At 35.5% G+C, this 22,358-nt stretch overlaps 1 protein-coding gene across 1 annotated transcript; it reads right to left on the bottom strand.

The window, feature by feature from the left end:
• Positions 1–8,142: 8,142 nt before the first annotated feature.
• LOC145787933 (uncharacterized) lies at positions 8,143–12,192 on the bottom strand. The gene is made up of 3 exons (XM_082599771.1): positions 12,105–12,192; positions 11,411–11,504; positions 8,143–10,470 (listed from the first exon to the last, which is right to left on the bottom strand). Exons 1-3 carry the CDS (start codon positions 12,190–12,192, stop codon positions 8,529–8,531), a joined length of 2,124 nt encoding a protein of 707 aa, XP_082455897.1. The 3' UTR covers positions 8,143–8,528.
• Between the last annotated feature and the right edge of the window lie 10,166 nt (positions 12,193–22,358).

Raw genomic sequence — 22,358 nt, 5'->3', positions numbered from 1 at the left:
TCTGATTCGGTAATTTAAAAAGGAATGTGATATTTTCGATCTGCTACAGATAAAATGCAACAAAGCATTAAGAAAGTGGGAATTAAAGCAGAAACTTGGGGTTACGCTAAAGCGTTAATTTCATATTGTCATTTTCCAAACTTTCCTTTTTTCGAAGACAAATAAATTGGGAAAAAAAATAGCAAATTCCACTAAAAGAAAAACAAAACCTTGTACATGACATTATGATTTCAAATATTTTGTACAGTTGCACACGAGCGTAAACTCAATAAAAATCGATCTAATTTGCACCCCTGAGTTAACATATGACTCATACGATAGAGAGCGAAGAATCTTTTGCCCTTCATTTCGTAACTTACTACTTGCGCCCTTAGCACTTTTTGCTACAATCGCTAACTAAAAACAACTGCCTTCTGAGGCTTTGCATTGACTGATTAAAATGACTTGAAAGTTTTAAAGAAATTTATACTCTCTGAACGCCCCCTATAGCTAATCTCAGCTGCCGCCAACAATAAAAATCACAATAAATTTCATGGTTGGTCAGACGTGTGCAAAACACGAAGGTTTTGTAAAGATTCCACCACTGGAGTATTATTCTATTAGAAAAGTAAACGTTCCTCCCACCATGGCCACCTGGAGATGCGGCCTGATTTGTCACATTTTGCAGATTTTGATTACAGCTACTGCTAGTGCTTGACTGACATTTTTTGAGATGTTGTTACTTTTTGCGGTTTACTAATGACAAAAAACTTTTTTGTTGCCTTGGGGAAGCAATAGCAAATGAGAAAAAGTAAGTTGAAAAACGCAAAATCAGACTGTTATTGAAGAATTAACAGTCTGACTAAAATCTTCGAAATCAAATTTTCTTTGTTTTTCAACATGTGAGAATGTTAAAACTTATTGTGTCATCTGGGGAAAAGAATAAAGAAAGCGTAAGAATATAATTTTTAGAAAAAATCATTTAAACGTTTGCTTAAAGTTAGAAAAACCTGGAAATTTCTGCAAAATGTGACAAATCAGGCCATATCTTTAGGTGGCCATGCTCCCACAAATGCCACTGAATGATTAAAATGAGTGATCAAACACAGTTGACTAACTTCTTTGTTTATTTCCACTATACGTGTACAAGTACATTCATGTCTCTTTTTTTCTATGTTGCTTGCTCTCAAAGGCCTATTCTGTTCTTGTTTGTAACTGCATTTTTATCTGTACTGTATTATATTTTTTCGAAGTGGTTATTTTTACACACTTGTTGCCATGGTTACAATCAGGTGTTGCCAGAGTTAGGAAGGGTTAAAGTAAGGGTTGGAGTTAGGAATAACGTTAGGGGTTTGATCTTTGCCCAGGACTAAAAACATTTCCAAAATACAAGTTTTTGTTTTCAATAGCCAAATTAGGGCAGAATTCTTTGTGTGGCAACGCTATTGAGGCTATTTTTACACTATATAGTGTAAACATCGCTAAAGTATATTTTTACTTATTTGACGTTAAAAACGGTGCTGCCATTTCTGTGAAAGCCGTTATTGCGACATTCCGTACTTGTTGTATAGCATCTCAATTGTTCTGTTCGTTTTGTTGATCACAATGAACAAGAAAACATATCTCTTTCTTCAGAAACCGATCTAACCTTGTGCAGCACAATCAGTACACATCATCGCAACCACTTTTTCCACAACCGCATTGCTGAACAATCGTGTGTAGTTTACAACATTGTATATATGATGAGGTGCAACTGCCTTAGTGTCATTAATAAATGGTTGCGCTGCCATCGTGTCGAATGCTACACCCAACCGAACTGTAGAAAACCACGGAAGCTCGCAATTTTACGATACTAAATCAAAGATTGTCTTGATTTAATTTGAAAATAAAGTATTTGAAACTACTTTATAAAATACGTTCAACTAACGTCCAAAATAAACAACTGAAAACATTTCGTTTGAGGTGTTGTACAGTATAATCCTCTGCTTGTGTCATCTGTATTGACTGAAAACCAAACCCGACTTTAAATGCATTAAATCAGGTTGAGATAATGAAATACTGATTAACGGTAATTGATCGTTTATTTGTTATATTGGCGATCTTATAGAATCTTCCGTCTACGTCGACGGCTGATTTGGTAAAGAAAAGGCTAAAACCCGTTGGCTACTTTATGCATTGATTGAAGGTCTGCAGACGTTAAAACAATGTAAAAAGAATGTGTTGTGCTATCTGGACAGTGAAGCAAAAAGATCAAAAAACAACTGTAGGAGTTTTGACAAGTGCAGCTTGTTTTGGGGACAAAGACGATTACTGTTCCCCCCACCAATTGGTTAAAACAATTTACAAGCAACTGTTCAGCTAATTTTTAGGCTAAAGATCTCTCGTGATCTGTAAAAGTGGTTTTTAACTAACTACATTCTTGTTAGTAAATGAAATTGCGGTTTTGTCCCTTTGCTTTTTAACCTGTGGAAATAAGAAAGCAACATGAATGATTGATAGCAAGATCGAGATAAGTTGTTTGTATGCGTTGAACATGCCGTTACTTTATTGTCACTTTGTGGCTAATAAAGTAGCAAGTTTCATTAGCAGTTTTCATTTCAAGTTTTCATTTTTAATTGCAGTTCCATTCAAGGTTTCTTAGCTCTGTCGCAAAGTATCTTTCTCGTATATTTATACACAGTAACGCTGTGGTAAAAATTTATTTTTATCTCAGTGTTATTTGTTTATGGATTAAACTAAGCCTACTAATCTTTCACTTTCTCTTGAAGCTTAGTTTGCGTTATCATAGCCTTGCATTGAAAACGTGGTCAGTGCACTGCATCACTTGAAGCCAACCTGCAGTAGCAATACTGGTTGAGAAGATTTTGTAACTCCAAATTGCCTACATTTATTTTTCGAGAGCCGCTTGTAGCAAAAATTGACAGCTACGGAGACAATGGAGTTCAAGTTCAAGTACATTTCATTCGTCCATTCTACAGTAAGCAAGTTGGCTTTTAAATAATGATTGCCCGTAATAATTGTCAAATAATGTCACGTCATAACATTAAGGAGTAGCCTACTTGCGTGGACACCCTCTGAAATGGGATAGACATCTTGAACGAACTTGTGAGAATAATTTCATAAGACGAGTTTGGAATATTCTAGTGGTTGGTAAAATGAGAAAAGGAAAATCAAAGAAAACATAGGAAGACACCGTGAAAAACAATCTGACAAAAAGGAACTGGAAGGAAGACCAGGCTTCTTTGAAGCAAAATGGAGAATGAGAAAAAGAGAGAGACTACATGTCGCTTTGCAATGGTAGCATTTTGACAACGTTTAGTTTAACGCATAAGAATAGCTTTCTCAGTCGATCCTTTGCCCTGTTTAGTTGAAGTATATCTGCTGACCATCAAACAACTTCGTATACAGTAAATATAAAGCATCTCATGTTGCAAAGTAAGAATAGCCACGACAGAGACAACACTGCACATATCAAATACTGCACTTATACAAAAGACAAGTGTATGGCATGAAAATGTTTTGGTCTAAAAGATATACACAAGAAAATAAAGTCATAAAAATAAGTTATTAGTTATGAAAAAAAGACTACGTCAAATAAGTTGTCACCGTTTTGGGCTGCTCCTAAGGGAGGTCGTCTTAACTACATCGTCCTTAAGTATGCATTAAGTTTAATGAATATGGAAACCGAAATGATTTAACCGCTTCGTTAGGTATATCGGTATTACTCTAATCAAAATGTAAGGTAGCCGATAATGTGAACTAACACCTATGGGAAATAATTATTATCAATTATTAATGGAACTGTGGCTACTGCAAATAATGATGCTGCTTTCAAGTTTAAAGATTTTCCTTTTTTAATCGATTAAATGTCTCATTGCTCTGTGTAATGTTGGGTCAATGCAAATTTATCAAACTTTTCAAACGAAAAAGCGCTGGAATAAGACAATGAGAAAGTCGTTTAGGAAAATTTCTCATGGGATATTATTAATGTTCATTAAAGTCAAAACCTGCTCATTTTTTTCTAAAAAACCATCTTATTGCACCAAAAAATCGATTTTTGTAATCGCGCAATTTTCTATAATTAAAACTAGATTTTTTTTTTAAGATTTGTGACATTTTAAAGTTTATTAGATGAAGACATTATCCACAAAACTGTAGGTTTAAATCGTATTTTTCTGCTCATCGATCTATTAAATTTTCTAAATCCTTAAACAAGAGCTATTGCCTTTAATTTTGTTTGGTTAGATGCGAGTTACATAATAGTTTTAAAAATGTATTGTTCTTCGCTTCGTTTTGATGACTTTTCTGTAAAAAGTTGCTATTATATCAAGATTACATTCAAACTTTATTTGGTTGATAGTCTGTAGAGTTAGTGGAAGCCTGTAGAAGCCTGTAGAGTTATAAAAAGGAGTTCAAAAAATGATAGGTATCATTTTCACAAGAGTACCTTACTAGCTTTACTTACGAGGAGTTTATCTTTTCGTTGAGTTACGGTAGTCGCTTGTCCTAACCCTTTCTTACTGAGTTACAGTACATTTTCGACTGCCCAGACTCTGTTGTGGCTACATTTTGAGCTGTCGATAACGTATAGCGGTGTAAGCAACACATATTTTTGGTGAATTCAGCTTTATAAATTACCATAAACACACTTGAGTTAAGGACCAATTAAAACCAACGAATACAAACCTCACCACTAGATACAACATTCACGCAAAACGACCATGCGGGTGATATAAAAACTTTTTAGGTTTAAAAAAATGCTTGCATCCTCAGAATAGTCGATTTTTGGCACGACTTTTCTAGTTTCTTTCTGACAACTGTACATCTGCAAAGTCAGAAATCAATACTCCAAACGATATTTGTACCACAAAAAATTCTTGCTGTTGAACTACTTATTTTAATATTGCTACATTTTAAAGAAAACTTTGTTGGAATCTTGCGTATATATTTTTTAATCTTTACAAGACTCTCTAAGCACATTTCTTCCAGTATGTAGATAATACTTGAGTATTCTAAACTGAAGTGAAATATTTTTTCCTCTTGTTTGTTCAGCAACATCAATCCAGACTCACCAAAAATTGCTCAACAAGTCTCCATATGTTACCCTGCTCTTCTGGAATAGTTTGTAAACGCTGAGACCTGTTGATATCGCATATGTAGCCACTTCGAAAGTTAGAATTGAAACAACATTACAGGAAACAAACTCTTGTCGATAATAGCCTATAATTTGCATATACGATTTTGATCTTTGTTTTTCTATAAAACTGTTTTACTCATTCATTTAAGATCCAAAGTAGCCATCTAAAAATTTTTGATTACGGCAAACGAGACGGCTCCATCCTCACACCTTGCCCACTCAAAGAGTGGCTGATACTGAATTGATATAAATGTTAACGTTACAATAACGTTAAAGTTGATAGTTTACAACTAACTTCCTAAAAACTTCCAGTCATGATAAAAGAAGTTATTTTGCACTCCATACCTATGAATTGTGCCGAGTGCAAACTGTAACTCATTCTTTTATTCTGTCAGTGAGCTTTTGCTTCTTTTCATCGCCCCGGGCCAATGCTAATAGAAAAATTGAGCCATCCAATTGATGCATAGCGTTTTGCTCAATCTGGCACTGACTAAAAGGGGTTTTAATCCTTTAAAAATGGTTTCTGACAAAACTTAGACAGTTAAATTCTGCTTCATTATTCTTGATTGTGTTCAGATATAGCGTTTTGCTGATGGTACCTTTGATATAATAGTTAGTTTATGATTGGATAATTGCTAACTTTTCCTTTCTGGACTTATTTGTACTGCATTTATAAATTGTTGGAAATCGTTATAGATCAATGCTTATCTTAGAGTTGTTTTCAAGCTTTCAAAAGCCCCTGTTACGATTGCAATAAATGTACACACCTTACACTTTTACAAAGAATGGGAAAAGCACTCTTTTAATAATGGTAAGACCAGGAAGACGATTTCAAAAAATGCATATGTCTTACGATCAGACAACCGCTTGAAATAGGATAAAAATACAGCACTCTTCATGTTGTAATTGTAAAGGGTTGGTCGAAAGAATGTATTGTTGATAATAAAGCTTTTGGATAAATTATCTTTTAATATGTTGAAGCATAGGATTAAAGTCTATACCAGCAGCAGATCTAGGAGGTAGTTGGTCACGTGACCCTTCCTCCCACAAAAAAAAACATGCCCATTTTTGCATTTCTCATTTGCTTTTTTCGCTCAATTAGATTTCATCTGTCTAACCAGAGGCATTTGGCACCCATGTTTTCAGCAATGACACGCTACAGCGGTTTTCAAAAACTATTAGACCCTTACAAAAATTATTTTCTTCTTCAAATCTCTATACACATATTGTTTATTTTCTTTTAGTTATTTTTTTAGTTTGTTGAAACTCTGGTGACCCCCCAATTTATTTTCTAGCTCCGCTGCTGGTAGTTATAAAGGGACACGGTTACATCTTAAACAAACTTTATTTACGTTATTCTGGTTGACCTTTTGGTTTTTCTCTGCAGTCGAGTGTAGCAAGAACTCAGCGATAGACACGTGATTCGCCCATGAGGCTGGGCTCAACAGTAACGCACCACTAGTTATTGCCACATGGTTCTAACGCCAGGAAGATCGCTCCTTCTCGACTCTTGGTCTTTCGTTGCTACTCTTGTTCCTCTTTCGCTTTGAGGATGCGCATTGTCATGGTGCGCGAAACGCCAGTGAAGCAATAAACCATCTTGTTTGTTGTTAATTTTACTTTCAATTTCATCAGATGAACGTAGCAACTAGTGCTAGAAACGATAACTTTCCTGATGAACACCCAAACTTTTCAGTATTCGTTGCTACTCTTGTTGTGCGAATTATTTGTGTTTATTGTGTTTTGTATATTTTTGTTCATTCGCCAACAAAACAAAATGAACTGAATTGAACTGGTTGCCATGAATTAAAATTAAAAATTAAACCACAATTTTATTGGCAGCTTACAACAACTTTAATCCTGAACATCAGATACTACGCCTACACAATCGGTTTACTAACTATGCTTATTATGTATTCGCTCGTCTATCGATCAGTTTATTTATTTATCACAAACGCAAACACGAAAAAATACAAAATATCCAATAATCTGTTGTGTGTCATATGACGAGGAGACTGGGAAAAGACCAAGCGATCATCTAGTCAGCAGCCATTTCAAAATCTGCAAAGCATTGAGCCTACCATGACCACGGGCCTACCGAGTGTTGTTTCAGCCACTTTAGTGTAAGAAAGTAAACTTAGCTTAAGTATTTTTTTTTACTTGATGGTTGTGTTTTATTATTTAGCAGGATATGTCTAACTTACAACTTTTTAAACTTCTTTAAAATGTCGAAAATAAAATCAAGTTTATTCATTATCGTGGAACTACTCTCTTCCGCCATATCAGCTCACGCCACTAAACAACAATACCTGAGTCTAGGTCAACAGAACTAACATACCGAAGCACTCCAACTCGCACCATCACAGCAGTGAACGGCGGCCAAATGCAATATTTCATGAAATACTTTGATTTGCACGCATTTTGCACTCTGTTTCCGGTTTGCAATCTTTCAGTGCTGCACAAACGTGGTGAGCACTGGAGGTCCATCCAGCAAAATCTGTTCTTTTGTATATTGATTCAACGTAGTCAGATATTAAAAAAATGTAAAACAAGGAATTTCATTATCTGGAGAATAAATTTCCTACCGGTCAATCTGGTGATACCTATTCAACTGCTTGCAAATGAAACATTTATTTCATCTTTTGACGTTGTTTCATCTCTGTGAAGATTGTTGCTACCAGAAAACTCAACCACGGAGTGGTTAAGTGATTTTATGTTTTTTAATTTAATTGATCGTATGTGGAAATCTTTATCCTTGGCCTGAGAAAGCTTCTTTGCAAGCTTGATATCGGCAGTTTTACTTACTTGTAGGCTGTAGCATGTAGCCTGTGTATGTTTCATGCATGTCATTTTTTCTCGAATCATGTTAAAAGTTATTGCTAGGCACAGTCGACGGCAGTTTGATCCCCTATCGTTAAAGGCCTGTACACCCATCTGGGCCTTTTGTCCGACCACCACTTCGTAAAGTTTTGGAAAATTTGCATGTTTCTCACGAGAAAAGAAGAATGAGCATTTTATTAGGCAGTAATTAAATGTTTTACAGGTTGTATTAAAAAATAAAAAAAGTTGACACAGTAGGCTATAATTTAATATAACATCACATTATAACGACACCTTTAACGTTTAAAAGACAAGCAGACTAACACTGCAGCCAAGCTAAAAACATTATATTTGACCATCAAAACAGGTTACAAAATACAAATTGTAATTTAGAGAAAAGATTTAAATTTGTATGGCAATTACAGATTTAAAGACATTTGTCGTTTTTATTTGCATTGTATGCTTGACTCAGAAACCAGAACAAACTGCTTTGTAATGGTCATAATCAGATCACTCTTCAGTACACAAAGTACGCAACACACGACAACGTTTACGTAACAATTGGGAAAACATATTTCATGACGTTAAACTTTCACAGATCAGTCATCACGAGTCCCGTGTCTTCGTATTCATACGTGTTTGATAGAATCTCACGATCACGATGATCAGGTGGTAAGTCAAGTTTTTCTGCCATCAAGCGACGGGCACTCGTCTCGCGTTCAGTCTTTCCTAACGCCGGCAGAGGGCGACATAGCTGCTCAAAATTCAACTGGTCAATTGGTTCCAGCAATTTGTCAGGTCTTCCTCCAAGTTTAGCTATTAAGCTTTTTGGTAATTTGCTAAGATCTACAGGCAACGAGCCATACTCACAAAAGTAACGCCCATCTCCACCTATGCTTAGTGTGCGGTCAGGTTTTGTGTTTCTTTTGTTGTTTTTTCGAAGATGTGGCCGTCTTGGCTTGGAAATGTTTTCAGAATGGGGACGTTGTTCCCATATCTTAGGCCGGTGTTTTATAACTTTCTGGCCTTTAAGTTCCGGACCAGACCAAGTAGCTTGGGAATAAATTGGCATTTCTAGCACAGTTCCTCCAAGTGGAGATTTTAAAGATGCAGATTGGCAAAACGTCATTCCCATAGGTTCATGAGAAGTATCAATTTCTTCTTTGCAATAGTGGTGACTTTTCACAGTGTTTAAAAATTCAGATTCATTGTTAATCTCTTTTTTTGGAAGGGAGTGAAAAATATGGTGTATTTTCGTTGACTTCGACACGTTTAATTCCAGATTCTGTTGATGATATCTTTGGCGATGTTTTCGGTTACGTTTGTACTTTCTCGAGTTACCCACCATTGGTACGGGTAATCTTCCGGCGCTACAAGTTCGTTTGCATTGTTTTCTTGACCGAATTGGTTTGCGGCCGACACTCCCAAAAGGTTTAAACTCCCCTTCACTGCAATATCGGCGTCGTTTCGATAGTGTCGTTTTTACATTTTCCACATCAACAGAATAATTAGAATCTGCCATGCTCTCAGTGTCACTGCTTTGACCTTCGAACCCCGAGGCTTCTTCTTCAGATATTTTTCCATCAATGAATTCTTGAAATATCTCAGGTCTCATCGTGCTCTGTTGGGACTCCGTTCGATCATCACACAAATTGTGATCGATTTTGCTTTGGTTTCTTTTCAGATTAAAGATGATTTTATCTTGACTAAGTTCGGAACGAAGAACTGCAAAGGAAACAGCATCAGTAGGTAAAGCGTGGCCAAGCTGCTTGTTGTCTTTCTTAAATCTATATTGTTTTTTTGTTGCAACAGCAAATTCTTGAAGTACAGAAGTGCCTTCCAACACGTGTGGCTGTGAGTTTAGAGAACTTTGTTGATTTTTCCAATTTTTTTTTCTTGGTGAAGCAGCCTCACATCCTATATGGTACGGTTTGCGTTTGGAATGAAACAATGACTCTGCATTTTTATCAACAGTTTTGTATTTCTTCTTACTTGAAGCGGAGCCACAATTGTTTTTTATAGCTATTTTGCAAGAACTGTGTCTCCGTAATTTTTGCAAACTTGGATCCGTAGCGTATTTCATGGAATCGGGAGTTGTAAAGCTCGAACACCTCGGAGAGATGCCTCCGAGTGTAACAATTTTCTGTTTTGCTCCGACATGTTTGTTAAGATTATCAGGAACAGTGTTCTTAAGGCAAACGGTACCAGTGAGTGATTTTTGTTTAAAACTTGAGCTTTGTTTTGTTTGCTCATTTTGAATAGAAACAAAGTCATTTGAAAAGGACGTTGAGCAGGGGGCAGTGGTATGATGTTTACAGTTGATCTCCCTCTCAGCTTCACTTAAATTTTCACTAATATTTCCAGAAGTGGAAAGGAAACTTTTGTTGTCATACATAGCAGGTTCTCTATAGTCAGCCATGTGAGTGTTTATTCTTGGATGCCCGTTTTCATGTCTTTCTGTTGTATGGCGATTCGCAGAAGAACGTGATCTTCGGAGCAATTTAGGCCATTGGCCAGTTTTTCGACGATACAGCCTAAATAAAAATACATTAAATTAATCATAGATGATAACAAAAGTGTGCATTTTGTACGATAGCAATGAAATCGATGTCAACAATTCCACCGACATAAAAAAACAAGCAAAATGAGCCAGTTTTGGAAAAAAATGCAGCAACAAGTGCAGTTTATAAAACGTTTCAAGAATATTGTTGGCAAACTGTTTCTGGTTTTGCTTCAAATTAAAGACTACTTCTTTCTAAAAGCATATCAAACAACGCATCAAGGGTGCTTTGGCATATTACGAACAAATACCCCACTACGTTAACCATCCACCATCAAACTATACCGTCTTTATTAGACACCCACCATCACCAGATTTTTTAGCTTTTAAAGTAGTATCATCATAAAAATTGTTTTATTTTTTTCTATTGTGAAGCAGCAGTGCAATTGTGTATATGAGGTCGTTGTTTTTTTCAAAAAAGATCCGTTTCTCAAACAAACATATTTACTTTTAGTTCATTGCTGTTGGACGTTGGTAATCATATAAACTGAAGCATGGATTTAAAACAAATAAGCTATAACTGTTCATAAATATGTACAGATGCATTTCTTAGATTATACTTCATATTAGCAAAAATTCTAATTAATCTTAATCTTAGGCATATACGTTCAACGTTCAACTCCAAAAGTTCGACTCAAAAATAAAAAAAAATTTAATTTTAATGGGCACCAGATTTTACATCAAAAAGAGTTCATTAAAATTAGCAAAGTCAGAGACAACAGTACAATCTGAGTCGTTGAGCCAGCTTACCCGGCCAGCAAATCAGTCCATTTTTACACTGATTCAACATTTGCAGAGGTTGAATTAGGCTACGGTAAAAATGGCTCATTTGATGGCTGGGAAGTAGCCTACCTGGGTTGGTTGTTTGACAAAATCTAACATTGTCAGTGTAGTAGACTTATTTTTATTCTTACCAAACGCAAGTGATGAATATCCCTGCCAGAAGAATAACAACAGTTGATGTCACTACAATTGGAATTACAATGCTTGTCCCTTCTCCAGAGTTGTCTGAAAATATTTGAAGTATGCTGTGAGTTGTCTGACATATTCTGATACAGGTCTACCAACAAAAACAGCTTACTTTTATTTTGCTTATGAAGCGTTACGAATACTATGAGACAGTGTTTCCTAATTTTTTAGTGGTCAGTGCACAGACCGTTATGAGAAATCATCAAGTCTCTAACCCTTAACTTGTAAAGGTAATTCTGAGTTAATAGTCAATATATTGCTAATACAGTACATCGCAAAAACTGCATCAAATTTTCAAAAAACTCTAGTATTTCAAAATGTAAAATAAGGAATACAATTTAATTCTTTCTAGTGCTAAACTAAATGCCAGAAAATAAACTAGGCTATGTCTTAATTTTATGATGTACAGACTTTCCAACGATGTTGAAAGCGTGTCGTAAATGTTCATGATACAACTTTGTTGCTTTGTTTGATACAAAAATTGATATAATTTTTTAAAGATTATAATATACCATACAAATTAAAAGCTCAATTCTTTAAATGCGTCTGCTGCAATTTTTAAAACTAATCTTTAACTAAAATTATCTTTTTTCTTTTTTGAAATGCATATATGGCATGAAAATTAAGCTTAAAACTTACCCTCGGGTTTGTCAGTGGTAACAAGTAGATAGACGATAGCATTGCTTGTCAATTGGTCTGAAGGTGGGGTGGTGTCTGTTGCATTCATAACGGCAGCTTAGTGCTCCAGTGAGATCTCATTTAGTTTTTGAAAATAGCATTATTTTACAACATTTTGGTTAACTTTATGAAGTGACTAAAAATAGTAGAATGAAATTACTGTGTTGGTGCATATACAAACTAATCCAGCAAAAAATATAAAATATGTATGGTAACTTTTTCCTGAAAAGTTATATTATCAGTAAAAAGAAGAAGTATACTAAATTCCTATGCCAATTACAGAATGCTAAAGCAAATCTGAAGTTACTTTATGACATTTTGTAGGGTCTCAATAGGCCACATATGAAAATAATAAGCATGTTACAAAGCAAGTTATCCATCTCATGGATTTCAAAATAATTTCACAACAAACACAATAATGTATTATTTCAAATGCAGCTACACCCAGACTGCATATCACCTTTGGCAATTAGATTTTCAACAAAGAGTTTACTACAAAACCTACCATCATAGTCATTAAAACAAACGTATATTTTTCTCAGAATACATAATTTCTGACAGCACTTCAGGCCTACTTAACTTGCAGTGTGGTAGGAAGCTGCTCTAGTGCTTATCACACTTTTAACATGTTGTTCGATTTTTTTTGTTAATTTTTTGGTTACCATAGGCTTACAGCTGCAAATATTCTAACACTCAATCTTATTTTAGCTTAGCCGTAGGCCTACTCTCAAAGCAAAAAAAAAACCTTGAACAAGACAACATATAGGCTACTTGCAAATAATATGAATATTTAATCATCTTTCGGTCACCTTGTAGGCTCCACATGTTATACTCTGCCATCTGTCTGCTTGCCATATGTTATATGCTGTGACGTATCAGACATGAAAACTTTAATATTTCAATCAAAGTTGCGTTACAGAACAAGAAACCTCTAAATACTTCAGTAACAAACAGTTTTTCACCCCTATGCACTTTCAATTGGTGAAAGCTTTATTGAGTTTACGTTTAATAGCAAACCATATTCTTTCGTAGCTTTGTAGCATACTAGAAAAGAGAGAATTTTCAAGATAACATAGTATAGCGTAACACACCGAAAATATCTCACAAATGCCATCCGCTCATTTGTACATAGTGCTTTAAAATCGATAAAATCAAACGCTTCAACACGTGAGAAAATCGATTGAACGAGACTGAGCGCACTAAATACCATTCGTTAGTGGTTTTTCTTAATGAATGTTGCTCTTAACAATTTTCAATATCCTCAACCACTATGCGCCACATTCAGTTATTTGACATTTTCAAAATAACTACATCAACGTTGTTTATCAATATACTGTATTTCTGTCATCAATTTGTTGTTGAAAGCACTACAAAAGGCTATCCATGGGCTACTATAAGAATATAAAAGATTGTAACCCAAACAGCAAAATCCTGTATTTCTGCAGACGTTGAATCAGTGCACAAATGACGGATTTTGCTGTCTTGAAAAAGACACTGATGAAAAGACACTGATGCAAGCGAAAGGTAGCGACTAAGCTTTTTGTGTAGTCAGATGCCAAACAAATTATTTGCATCAAGAATGAGGTCATGTCAGGCAGGCTACGCTTGCCAACAGGGTGCCTTTGTAGTTTGTAGTCAAACCATTGGCTACTGAAACTAGACACTGACGAAAATACTCGTATTAGGCATTAAAAATGCTATTAATTAAATAAATAGTGAGTGACAATGACAATAAATACTTAAAAAAACAATATACTTTGCCTGCAGGTTAAGCTGTACCAACAATCAGGGTAAACAAAGCTTTAAAAATCCTTCAAATTAAAACATCTTCTAGTTAGCTATCAATGGTCATAAGCACTTGTTACAAAAAATATACGAAAGGAAAGCTTATCTGCATCTTTCATTAAAGTTATTCAAATTCTCAACCGGATGTCCTAAAAGTCGAAGAACAAAATTATTCTTCACAATATGTGACTGACAGAATGCTGTTGACATTACTTATTCTTCGTGGGTCGACCGAATCATTCGACCTGTAAAAGCTGTTGTTATCTTTGTATTAGTCTAAAGACTGATTTACAAAAGGAAATCCAAACCTATGGTAGCATTGATACGGCCATACACTGTAGGCTACCAAAACATTTGAGTTAGAGTGCTCAGTATTCTGCTTTATAGTTTTGAAGGTACACATAACAACAAAACATGATATTCGGTAAAAAGAAAAAGTCATAATCCATAACCAAGGCTGTAACTCAAAAGTGAGTTGGTAAAGAAATGTCATCTTTTGTGTTTTATTTGGGGTAAAGAAAAAAAGAAATTTTGAAGTTTGTATTTTTATTTTTTATTAGTATAATAATTTATCGTTGTTTTGGAGATTCAAAAAAAACTTTTGATTTCTGATAGATTTGTTAACCAAATTTGTTTTTATCTTAGGACATTTTTTAAAAAGAAATGCTTCAGTATTTCCTTTTTCTGATCAGTTACTTACAATGAGAATTTCATGACCGTACATTGGTGAAATGTACCAGTAAGTTATGATTGGCTATTAAACTTAAAGCGATGTTTTTTAATATAACCAAACAAATACATTCTTAAAGCACAGAAAGCATAAATGTTACTGTGTCATGACTAGTAGAACTGTATCACAAATACGTGTTTGCCTCTTTTCAATGGTCGCTAATCTTACAAAGTTCGCTGCTTTACAATAAAAACGTGTTTATTAAGTCATGTGAACAATGTCAACATCAGTGGCCTGAAGTGTCAAAGACCTTACGTTCTATGTAATTCAGCGACTTTCCAATAGTTCAATTGGAACTTCTTGAATCGATTCTAACACTAAACAAACAACACAAAAAGATTAGGCTTCTTTGGTTCAAAACACAAAGCGGTACTTGACTGTGATTGTTGGTTTAAATTTAAATTAAAAACGGTATCCTTTTTCTTATCAGCAAGTCAGCAATTTAACTTATATATCTAGGCCTATCTATTTTAGACGCGCTTATTGGTGTTTTGATTAATCGAAAAGTTGATAAATTAGGGCAAAAAATTAGCTCATAAAACTTGATTGTAGTAAGTATTTTTTGCAGTTAAGGTTTCATATTCTTTGCTTGAGTTCATTTAAACATGACCAACATTACTCCAATAGGCTGCTAACAGCAGCATAAGTGGAATTAAATTACCATTGAAAGTATTTCCAAAGATGTATGTTGCTGGCGCATTTGCAATTTATACGCCATGTACGCAGAGAGCTAGAGATATTACTCTAAACAAAAACATCATGGTTTTGCAGGTTGAAAGCGATCAACATAATAAAACAACGTGTTTGCACCCAGATCAAGCTCATGGCCATGCCGAAACACCTTATAAACCTAATCCACAAAACACTCTGATTGTAGGAGATACTAAAAGAATAAATAAATAAAAATTGTGCTACGAGATAGGGAGATTATTTAGCTTCACAAAGCAACATTGAGACTAGTTTAGAAAAGTTACCAACTGAAAGTTAAATTTCTAACTTTGTATTTAACAAAACATCATATTACGATTATTTTTTACACTTTTCTCAAGTTTTACACTTTTTGCTGTGAACGCGCAATACGAAATCATTCATAGATTATCTTGGCAATAAACTTAAACCCACTAACTAAGGCATTCTGGTTCCCAAAAATCCCTCACTTTCTATATCCGTAGGCTAACCGTATCTTAATGCTACTTTACAATAGCCCAAGTTTAACATCAGAATATCGGTAATGTTCTTCTTGAAAAAACAAGTCTATTGATATGGTCGTCACGGAATGATCATAAAAGCTACCGGTAACCTACAAACATTGAAAAGAAAGCTTATTTCGGCTTTTGTGTCACGATAAACCAGGTTTGGAAACTTGAAGCCAAATTTGAAAATTAAGATCCCTAAACTGAAATTTGAAAGAATATTCGAAATGTAACCTGCAGCAGTTTGTTACTAATAAATTGAAAAAGTCAAGCAATACGTTGATATGATGTAAGTTAACGAAATATTTGTTCTTCTAGCTGGACGATTATGTGAGTCAGCTTTTATCTTCTGTGGTTCTCTCTCTTGATTATGGTCCAATCCCACAGAACCTTGTAAGTACAACCAGCAGCGGATAGACCAAAAAAAGATGAAGGGCACCAGAGCTTCAACGCAGCAAAAATTTTAATAAAAATATATACTGTAATATAAATTTTGAGTTCCGAAAAAAAGAAATTGGTTTGTGGGATTCTAAGGACATACCTCCAAAACAAATTTTATACATTTTGCCTTGTTTTGGTCGCTTTTTGTGTATTTTTAGATGCAATAAGTTTTCTTTGCTAGGCGTAGGCTACACTTTGTATTTGATCACAATCCTCAAATTAAAACTTGGTTTTTGGGGAAGTTGAGCTGCAAAATACGGAATCAGCAAAATCTGCATGGAAGGTAAAGTCAACGGAAAGAGAAAACGAGGCAGACCACCAAGGCGACGGCATGACAACATCCAGGCATAGACCGAACTCAATTTGGCAACACTGAGCGAGCTGGTTCAAAGCCGTGACTCGTGGAACAACTTCAATTTTGAATACAAGCTGAAAGCTTTGATTCAAAATTGAAGTTACATTTCAAATATCTTTTGTGACGACCAAGAACGATTTGAATTATTTATTTGTGTACAAACGTTTTTGTAGTGTTGTGTACGGTAGTCTTTCAGTAAAAATTTGGAAACACTTGTCCTCGTTGTGGCAATGCTTTCTCATAATATATAAAGTATATGTTTCTCGGCAGCCGATTTTGTAGCAAGAATTGACAGCGATAGACACGTGTTTCGCTCATGAGGCTGGGCTCATCAGTATCGCACCGTATTCTTGCCACAAACATATTCGACCGCCGCTTTACCAGTCAGTTACCAGCCAGTCACAATATAAAGTAGGATGTCACCTCGTGCTTGTGCTTCTATTAATACACCAGAATAAGTAAATTGAATCGTTAACCAGTTGAGTGAACAACGCGTTTACTTTTTAAATAGTTTTGCTTTTTAAAAGTTAACTTAGCTTTTGAAGAGAAATAAAAAAATCCAACCTCTTAAATCTACTGTTAAAAACATGAATGCTCAATATCGCCGGTTGGGTCAATTAATGAGAATACGCCAACGTAGCTAGCAAAAAAAAAAAGCAAAAAACGAGAAAAACTTAACGTTTTTCTCGTTTTGAATAGCAAGTGGAAATAGATAGATTTGAGATTTTATCACGTCACACCACCAAGAGTGAAATTAACAAAGGTAACCGGCCCTGCGTCAAAAACCTCTGCAAGATGCGAAACTACCAGGAATAACCTATCAAGGCTTTGTCAGTCCGAGGATAAAGATTCAAAACAAACTAAAAGAGCTTGAGGCAAATCTGAGAAATGTGTTTCTTTCTTCTAAACCCGTATACTACAAACAGCATTTTTGGACGTATACTAGACAAAAGTTGGCAACAAGTGTAAAGTTATTGTTCTAGAATAGGTCTATGTTCTGGGCTGCAATGCATTCGCACTTGCTTGCTGTGATCAGTTTCAGGATTAAATGAAAAAAAAATTAATTAAAGACGGAGTGTGTCTTAAATCCGCTACCGGTTACAACTCTTTTTTTTACAATTTTCACTCTTTGTTGTTTGCCTATGTTCAAGGTGTGTAGGCTATAGTTTCCAGTTTGTTACAATCATTATGAATCAAATCAAAAACATAAATCTAATCTAGAGGTGGTAAATTAATTCAAACAAACATACAACCAGCAACTTCATACTTTGAATTGGAAAGTGGAAATTGTGACTTTACAAAGCTTAACCTTAAAAATTCTCAAGCAAAAGTATCTAGTTGTCTAAATCTAACGCTATAAAACTAACGCATACCTGTACATAAATCTTGTGCATCCTTCAACAAACTGGCAACCTTAATAGTAAAGTTGCACCATGCACCAAGCACATCTCAGTGGTAGGCTACTATCGTTTATGCGGTAATTCTTGCCAGACATTGAAACAACAGAATGTTTTAAAACACTTGATAATGAAGAAGCCAATTAATCAAGCCATTTCTCTTTACTCTAACACTTGCCTCATTTTTGTCTATTGTAAGCTCTGGCTAAGTGTGGCACTTCAGTCTTGTTGTTTTCGCAAGAGTTCTAAATTTATCAAACTTCGCATAGTGTTTTGATCAGGACATAGAATTTGAAAAGAGTTCAATCGATTTGAATTGGCTGGCAGCAGTGGAGTGCCTCAAAATATTTAGGCTCGTGAAACCTTGTTCTTTCCAAAATAAGTTTCCCAATCAAGTCATATGGAAAAAGTAAAGAGACATCTTTTTCAATTGATGTCGGCACTCAGCAGCACTGGAATGTAGCTACGGGGGTGAGCTTAGAAAGCAATCACCCCCTAAAATTTTGCCTACCTAAAAAAGTATACTTTGTAATACTACAGTACAATTCGCCTATAACGGCACCTCTAGGGGATTTGCAAAAACTGACGTTATAGCCGAATTGACGTTATAGACGAACTACCACAAACTATTCCAAACTGTCTTTTGATTAAAGAAAGAGGTGTATAATCCAGTCAGGTTCTACAGGATCGTCGCCATCACCATCATCATCGGCCTCCTCATGTACGACATCTTCTGCGGCAGTTTGTACATGTATGTCATGCAAAATGTCGCTCTCTGTTACTGTTTCACGAGTTATGACGTTTGCATCACTTTCGAGATTTTTCACGCGGGAAAAAAGTTTATTCAGTTAATTAAAGTCCCTGCTGCGAACGACGCAGCAAAATAAAGGGAAGACATTTTGCAAGCAGCAGCGCTAACTGGATTAAAAGACTGACCATTCGTGGTAAAGGTGATGGCTTAAAGTGACGTTATAAACGAACAAAAGACGTCTGGGGACCAATAAAGGGTGCTGTTACATGCGAATTGACGTTACAGGCGATGCTGTTGTAGCCGAACTACAATGTACGTAAAAGATAGGAATTCTGCCGGGACCGAGCGAAATGTGACGTAATAGGCGAATTGACGTTATAAACGAAGCCGTTATAGGCGAATTCTACTGTATTACAATTTACAACGTTTTAATACTATTCTAATTTATGATGAATGACGTCTACCCATGCAACAGTTACTTTTGTCCGCCCTAAAATTTTCTTTCAAGCTACGTCACTGCAATAGCAGAGGTCGCCATGGCTCAAGCCCACCTACTTGAAGTCGCAATACGCATTTTGCTGACGGATATTCCCTTGTGTTCTGTTTTCTTTTTGTGTTATCAATAAAACGAAACTGCATTGATTTCGAAATGAAACAACACCTGATTCTTTCGTCTCTTGCACTAGTTGCAACGTTCATCTGATGAAATTGAAAGTAAAAGCAACAATAAACACGATGGTTTATTGCTTCACTGACGTTTCGCACACCATGACAATGCGCATCCTCAGAGCAAATAACACACAAAATAAAATATTACAAAGTTATATACAGTTTATTATGCAATGCGATTGAAGGCAAGAAAAAATAAAACACACAATATTTTAAAGATTGGCCAATGATGTGTGAGCGGTTACTTGTCACGGTAAATTACGTAAAAACTTCTAATAATAAACATAAATTAAAAGCAGTGAAGACCAACATAAATTCGAGACGAAGTTTTTACGTAATTTAACGTGGAAAGTAACCGCTCACCGCTCACACATTATGTCATGGTGCGCGAAACGTCAGTGAAGCAATAAACCATCCTGTTTATTGTTGCTTTCACTTTCATCAGATGAACGTTGCAACCAGTGCAAGAAACAATAATTGTCCTGATGAACACCCAAGCTTTTCAGTATTCACTTGATTCTTTACTAAGAAAACTTAATTTGAATTGAAACAAAACAGGTCTAAGACATTGGGATTTAAAAAAAAATACAATTATGTTCAGTTTTACTGTTAAGTAAGTAAATTGTTAGTGAAAACAAATGAATGGCATTCTTGCATTTGTTGTGAAAATCAAAAGCAAAACGTATTCAATGCTTTGTGGGTTTGTAAGATTATAACATTCAAATGTTTAAACAGTAGCGTGCTGGTAAAAACAAATCTTTCCTAACCGAAATGGCTGAAATATGTTGTTGTTTAATAAGTGCAACAAAGCCTGATTGAAGCTTTTATCACGTCACACCACCAAGAACGAAACTAACGAAGAGCTTGAGGCTAATATTTTTCTCCCGTGTACATCCGTACATAACAAAAAGCATTCTTGGGACGTAACTAGACAGAAGTTGGCAAAAAGTGCTTGGTTACTGTACAAAGATAAGTTTGTGTTTGGCGCTACAATAGGCTACAGCTACATTATGGGTACCTACAGTGCATGCGCACTTGTTAGCTGATGGCGTATGAGCGATCTTTCCAGGCTAGATTGGAGAGCAGGAAATCTTCAGCCACTCAGCAGTCTCGTCGTCCAGGACCCTCAGACCATGCGCACCGTGTGGAGGCCGGTGGGTTAGGCAGTGGTGGATGGAAATACTTGTTAGCTGTATTTCCATAAAGATAAAATGGAGTAGACTAATCACAGGACAAGGTTAACACTGAAAGAAAATTGCTACAGCAGGAGCAGGGCATGTAAGTTTCTACGAGTTAATAACATGAATTTTTTTTTCCTAGCGATTACTATTTTGTGAAAATGATTTATAGAAAGATTAGCTTGTTTCTTGTTGTATGTTTTGTTTGTCATCGCTATCGAACTCTTGCTTTCAATGAATACTTTCCTCTAAGTGATGTAGCTGATGCAGAAGGACACAAAAATCCTCTTCTTCTTTGTGGTGCTCGACCATTCCAGCAGAAGTATCAGCAATCGATTCCCATCAACAGGGCTCTACAAACCAACAACGCAAAACTGTATTTGTACAAAGACAGTACGGATGGAAGAACCGCTGTTGGTTTAAACATCACCTGGAACTTGAAACAACAATTTACATCCAGCAATCTTCCACATGGATATCGCTTATCGTTTTATACTGAAAACTTTTTTACAAATATTTACTGCAGACTAAATCAGTCTTTTGAACGTGCAAACAACGTTCCAGTAATGTTTTATTACGATAACTTTGGAAGATCTGATCACTTTTCTGTCACGCCTGGCCAAAGATATATGATTGTTATCACTAGATGCCAGAATGAAGAATATCAAGAAGAATCACGAGTTGGGCTTGATGTCCCTGGATGCCGCGAACCAACAATGAAGCAGGTACAAGAGTGCAAAATTCAACAGCAAGTAAAAGTGGCTGTTGACGGTTCTTCGTGCTCTGATCGAACTAAAAAACTCATTTATAACGTTCCAAAAGAGTACGGAAATTTTGCGTTTGTTTTGTTATGCAAACCTCCTTCGCCGAAAAGTGATTTTTGTTCCAAAGGTATTTCATTTTTAAAAAACATTCCGCTAAACGGAACTTTGCAAGTCAAACTACCAGAAAAATATTCTTTGGAGGATTCTTATTCAATTCAGGTTTGGGGAAATTTCCAACGAATACGCTATATGGCTCCTATAAATTTTGAAAATTGTGAGAAAAACACTAATAATATGTCCTCTTGGATGTTAGGATTAGTAATACTTATTCCAGTACTTGTGCTGTTACTTGTAGGAATGTATGTTTCCCACTCCCTTTATCACTGGTTCAAAAGCAATCATTGCAGTCCAGAATATCATAGTTTCGGTGACAATCTTGATTTGGTGTAAGATAAACTTGTGCGCCAGATAGAAAATTTTTGTTTTATTTACATAGCAGTGTTAATGCTATTCCAATGAAAACAGAAGCTCGTTTCCTTCAAATTGTGTTTACAGAATATTGCATCCATCTCATCATTTGCTGTATCGTCGCTTATAGGAATCATGGACTTCTAAATAGTATCATGGACTACTATTTAGAAGTCCATGATAGAAATGTTATTAATGTTTTTCACCGTTGCTTCCACATTAACATACGTTATAGTTAAGAAACCAAGTAATTTGGATGTTTGTCTTCCTTCAAAATTTTTTGAAATGTTTTCTAAAACATTATCTTTTGCAGTGTCGATGCTTGTAAAGATATTGTAAGTTTTTTTACCGTTGTTTGTACATAACCATGCGTTATAATTCGTAATAAAATAAGTTAAATCTTCGTCTTCACCAGAACGAAAACTGCCGGAGGCAAGAGACATACATGCAACAATGCAACGTTATTTCTACGGTGAAATTAAGC

Source organism: Aplidium turbinatum, chromosome 18 (assembly GCF_918807975.1).
Source record: "Aplidium turbinatum chromosome 18, kaAplTurb1.1, whole genome shotgun sequence".
In the NCBI taxonomy this organism is placed as follows: Eukaryota; Metazoa; Chordata; class Ascidiacea; order Aplousobranchia; family Polyclinidae; genus Aplidium; species Aplidium turbinatum.
This window is presented reverse-complemented; position numbering and strand designations above follow the sequence as displayed.

Excerpts from the sequence above, each read along its gene's own strand:
- LOC145787933 (XM_082599771.1), bottom strand. The coding sequence starts at position 12,192 with ATGAATGCAACAGACACCACCCCACCTTCAGACCAATTGACAAGCAAT. Across the intron at positions 11,505-12,104 it reads TACCACTGACAAACCCGAGG|ACAACTCTGGAGAAGGGACA; the intron begins GTAAGTTTTAAG and ends AAATATTTTCAG. Across the intron at positions 10,471-11,410 it reads ATATTCATCACTTGCGTTTG|GCTGTATCGTCGAAAAACTG; the intron begins GTAAGAATAAAA and ends ATTTTTATTTAG.